This window comes from Mirounga leonina, unplaced genomic scaffold, assembly GCF_011800145.1.
Source record: "Mirounga leonina isolate KUSES-001 unplaced genomic scaffold, KU_Mleo_1.0 Mir_199, whole genome shotgun sequence".
In the NCBI taxonomy this organism is placed as follows: Eukaryota; Metazoa; Chordata; class Mammalia; order Carnivora; family Phocidae; genus Mirounga; species Mirounga leonina.
Window position 1 is genome coordinate 2152355 of NW_023270498.1, and position 5080 is coordinate 2157434.

General features: G+C 50.6%; 1 protein-coding gene across 1 annotated transcript in view; it reads right to left on the reverse strand.

The window, feature by feature from the left end:
* The window catches only part of LOC118024516 (polycystic kidney disease protein 1-like 1), a 39662-nt gene that overhangs the window by 17316 nt on the left and 17266 nt on the right, over window positions 1-5080 (reverse strand). The window contains exons 11-12 of the mRNA XM_035026462.1: window positions 4417-4626; window positions 610-771 (exon numbers count right to left, since the gene is read on the reverse strand). Coding sequence (XP_034882353.1) covers window positions 610-771; window positions 4417-4626 — 372 coding nt within the window. The remainder of the gene's footprint in view (window positions 1-609; window positions 772-4416; window positions 4627-5080) is intronic.

Below are 5080 nucleotides of genomic sequence, written 5' to 3' on the forward strand. Positions count from 1 at the left end.
TGTGTGCATACTCATCCCTGATGTCCCGGGTCATATGCAGGCAAGCGTTAGGGTTCAGAATCCCTATATGAGGACTATCACGTGGGTTTAAAGGCAGTAAGGGATGGTAAAATACGTAATAAAGAGTGAAGCCCTATAAAAATGCCCAAGATCACAATTGCACATGATTGGCTTTGCAACTGTACTCAGAGATATGTAAGTATCCGTCGTGAAGGAGAGCTGGGCATTCAGTGTGCAAATGCCTGCTTTGTTTGCTTGCAGTCATGTCAGGGGGACTAGGCTGACCTACGTCCCCATGTTTGGGGAGAAGTCTGGCACTGGTGGGCAGAAACCAAAAGCAAACACATGGGACATGGTGGGGTGGGTGTGTGTGTTGCGGTGGGGGAGGAATCATAAACTCAGGCTTTCTAACCTCACAGGGTCATCCAAGGATACCATGAGTTAAGGGAAGAGAACCTGCCTGGTAATCTGCTAAGTGCTGGAAATGCCACAGCTCTGCAGTGACGGGGGCACAGAAACCCATCGTGCTTGAATAACCGAAGTGAGGTTACAAGGACAGCATCCTCCGGGCGAGACATCGTGCTCGCTAATCCAACACCCACAGCTTACCCGCCTCCCAGCCATCTCCACCTCCTCCCGCTGCGGCCTCTCCAGCCCCAGCCAGGCCCGGGCCGCCCCCCGCACGCAGGCAGTCATATCGGCCAGGCTCACGAGGGACTGGCTTTGAAAAGATTTCCTTTTTCGAGCAAGAGTCGCGAGGGAACCTCTCAGCTGGGGAGAAGAAAGAAAAGACAGATTTCATGTTATCAACCAAAACATGGCTTCGTTAATGTGATAGACTATAAAATGGGGATTCTATCTGATGATGCTATTTTATGACCTTTTAGTAAGACAGCAACTGCTGAGCAAAAAAAATCGGGTGCGTGGAACTAAATTGCAACAAGGTGAATTCAATAATCAAGATGGATATATAAACGGATATATACATAAAGGCTGTTTTCAGTCTCTAACAGTTGAGGACGAAGATTGTCAACACGGTGTGCATTTCCACATGCAAACTTGGTTTCGGGGTGCTCTGCAGCCCCGTCAGGCTCTGGGGGGGCCCCCACCGCATGAGCCTGAGTCTGTGCCCAGGAGACAGGAAGATGAGCTCACATGCTCTCTGCAGAGCGGCCCCAGCTTGTTTCCTTCTTTACTGCAGGCTGAGACCTGCTTGCTCAGAAAGCCTGTAGGCACCAAACTCAAAGTTGTACGCATTCAACTGTTGTAAAAATAGTCCAAACAAGCAAAGTTTGAGCCATTTCAGAGCCTGCTTTGCATACCCTGTGAATATCACAGACAGCTGTTACCAGTTTCCGGACTTCAGCATGCTGCTACCCTTGGGATCTCTGACTCAGACTTCCCACTTGCTGTTGGGCGACGTCTACACACAGAAGACCCCTCTCCCACCCCTCCCCACGTCCCCCTGCCCTTCCCCGGTTCTCGATGGTGGCCCTGAGACACAGCCTCTGGACAGTCTCGGGCTGTGACCCCTGTCAGGACGTGGCCACATACACCTTGTGTGTGTTAATGTCTCTCGTGGTCTTATCTGTTTCCTGGATCAGCCCTAAATCCCCTGAACCCCTGGCCACGTGTCAGAACCCTGCAGGGATGCCTAGATGCCTGAGGACAGGACACTGTCCATTCAGACAGCATATGCGGGTCTGAGGCTTCCCTGCTCTACCAGCCACATGAGCCCCAGGAGCCTGCGGTAATGCGTCCCGACTCCTGCTCTCAGGGACCCCCGGGTACCACTGCCTTCCTGTTCCTGATGATAAAGCCCAAGCACCTCATCATCTTAGTGTGACATTCAGGGCCCACCATGCCTGGCTCCAAGCATCGTTCCCAAATCCAGCATGGGCCTCGCCACCATCTTCACTCTTGGGATGCCTGCCTCCCCACCCCAGGTGCTGTTCCCTTTGAGGAGATGCCTCAAATAAATAAATACTTCTAAAGTAAAATAAAATAAAATAAATAAAATAAAATTGCATGCAATTTGCTAAAAACTACAGAACACTGAAGACAGACATGAAAGATCTAAATGAATGGAGACACAGACAGGATTCTTGGGTTGATAAACTTCCTATTATGAAGATGTCAGTTCTCTCCAAATTTGATTTACACATCCACAGCAATCTTGAGCAAAATCCCAGCATGCTGTTTCATAGATGCTGACAAGCTGATTCTGTAATTCATATGGAAAAGCAAAAGAACTAGAGCAGCCCAAACTGCAAAAGAATGAATCTGGAAGAGTCACCTGCGCTATGTGAAGACTTACTATAGAGTTCTAGTAATCACGACAGTGTGGGATTGGCGACAGAATAGATCAGTGGAACAGAACAGATGACCCAGAAACAGACTCACAGAAACCACGAACTGATTTGTGACAAAGATACGCTGACAATAAAACGTGCTTTTTTTTTTAAAAAAAAAAAGACTTATTTATTTGAGAGAGAGAGAGATTGAGCATGAGCCAAAGGGGAAGAGAGAGGTAGAGAGAGAATCTCAAGTAGACTCTGTGCTAAGCTCTGAGCCCAACACGAGGCTCAGTCTCAGGATCCTGAGATCACAACCTGAGTCGAACTCAAGAACTGGATGCTCAACCAACTGCACCACCCAGGTGCCCCTCAACGTGCCTTTTAAAGATGGTGCTGGAACAACTGGATATCCCAAACAGGAAAGAACATTCACTCTGAGCTGAAACTTGTCCCTTACACTAACATTAAATCAAAATGGACTACTGACCTAAATCTAAAACATAAAACCATAAAACTTCTAGAGGAAACATAGGAGAAAATGTATGTGACCGTGGGGTTGCCATTCGTTTTCAGATAGGACACCAGTAGAATCTATAAAAGAAGAAATTGATAAATTGCCCTTTATAAATATTAACAACCTCTGCTAAAGAAACTGTTAGAGGAATGACAAGGACAAGCCACGGAATGGGAAAAATATTTGCAAACCACATATCCAATAAAAGAAATGTATCAAAAATACAAAAATTGCTATAACTTTTTGTTTATACACATGTCTTCCTCTATGGACTATGGACCATGTTCTCTTATGTTTGTTTCACCATTGCTTGAATACAATAGGTATTCTTTAAGTAATTGCTGAATGAGTGCATGAATGAACAAATGAGTGGATGGATGTTTGGATGGATGGATGGATGGATGGATGGATGGATGGATGGATGAGTGGATAGAGGGGTAGATAGGTGAATGGATGGATGGATGGATAAGTGGATGGTTGGATGGATAGGTAGATGGATAGATAGGTGGATGGGTGGATGGATGCATGGATGGATGCATGGATGGATGCATAGGTGGATGGATGGGTGGATGGATGGGTGGATGGATGGATATGTGGATGGAAGGATGGATGGGTGGGTGGGTGGGTGAATGGATGGATGGATGGATGGATGGATGGATGGATGGATGGATGGATGGATGGATATGTGGATGGATAGGTGGATATGTGGATGGATGTGTGGGTGGATGGATGTGTGGGTGGATGGATGAGTGGATGGATGAGTGAATGGATAGGTGGATAGGTGGATGTATAGGTGGCTAGGCAGATGGATGGATGGGTGGGTGAATGGATGGATGGATGAGTGGATGGATGAGTGAATGGATAGGTGGATAGGTGGATGTATAGGTGGCTAGGTGGATGGATGGGTGGGTGGATGGATGGATATGTGGATGGATGGATGGATGGATAGGTGGATGGATGGGTTGGTGGATGGATGGATGGACGGATGGATGGATGGATAGATGGATAGATGGTTAGGTGGAGGGATGGGTGAGTGGATGGGTAGATGGATGGATGGGTGGGAAGATGGAAGACTAGATGGATGAATGAGCAGTGAGCAGGGAGCTAGGAACACTGAAAAAAACAAAGTGCTCAGGTCTGAGTATTGTCAAGGTCTGAGTTTACATTGGGATGTGTGTGTGTGTAAAATGACTATGTTTGCAAGTGGTAGATCAGTAGGAATGTGGTAAACAGGGAGCCCCACTCCTAACTCAGCCCCGAAGCCAGAGAACCTATCCAGTGAAGGCTGGCTGATGGAGTGAAACCTTTATAGGATGAGAAGTTTAAAATAACAAGGCAAGAGTTAGCAGTGACCATGAGAGGAGGTTGGGAAAGAGACGGGGTGTGGCTCAGCACTTGGAGAGCCGGGGGCTCCCTGGAGGAGGTGTTACTCTGGGATGCTCCTCTTGCTGGACCTGTTCAGGTTGCAGCAATGTCCAGCCCTGCCCAATGCAGGGCAGGTGGCCTCAGTCCATGCGGAAAGGTGCACGCGGACCACGGAGAATTTTGCCCCGACAGCAGGTGAATCCCCAGCACACCCTGACTTTCTGGGATGTGTGCACGTACCATTCCCCACCACGCAGTGCTCACTACTGTGGAAAGGGCCCCGCAGCACCAAACCAGGGCCCACAGGTCAGACCCGGAAAGACGGTGGGATGTGTCTGTTCGGCTTCTTCCCGGAAGACGGAACAGCGGGCCTCGGGAGAAGTCTGCGAAGGTGCCTGGCAAGACCGCGCACAGGTGGCAGCAGGCGGCCAGCGTCAGGATGCCCACCAGCTGCAGGGAGAAAGACCCGTGACTCTGGGCCCTGGGCCTAGGAGCCCAAGACTGGTGTGCAGGCCGCCAAGCGCCTTAAAATAACAAGCTTGGAGAGGAGGTTTTCGGAGCGTTGATCAGGTCATCCCTAGTGGCCCGGCTCTGTCTCATGCACACCCTCTGGGGCCCTGCTCCCCTCTCCTCCCTCTCCCCCTTCCCTTGTTCCTCCCTCCCTCCTCCTCCCCGCCCCCTCTCCTCCTGCCCCTCCCCTCCCCCTCCTCCCTCCACCCCTCCGCCCTCCCCCTCCCCTCCCCCTCTCCTACTCCCCTTCTCCCCCTCCCTCCCTCCCTCCCCTCCGCCCTCCCCCTCCTCCCTCCCCTCCCCCCTCCCTCCCTCCCCTCCGCCCTCCCCCTCCTCCCTCCCCTCCCCCCTCCCTCCCTCCCCTCCGCCCTCCCCCTCCTCCCTCCCCTCCCCC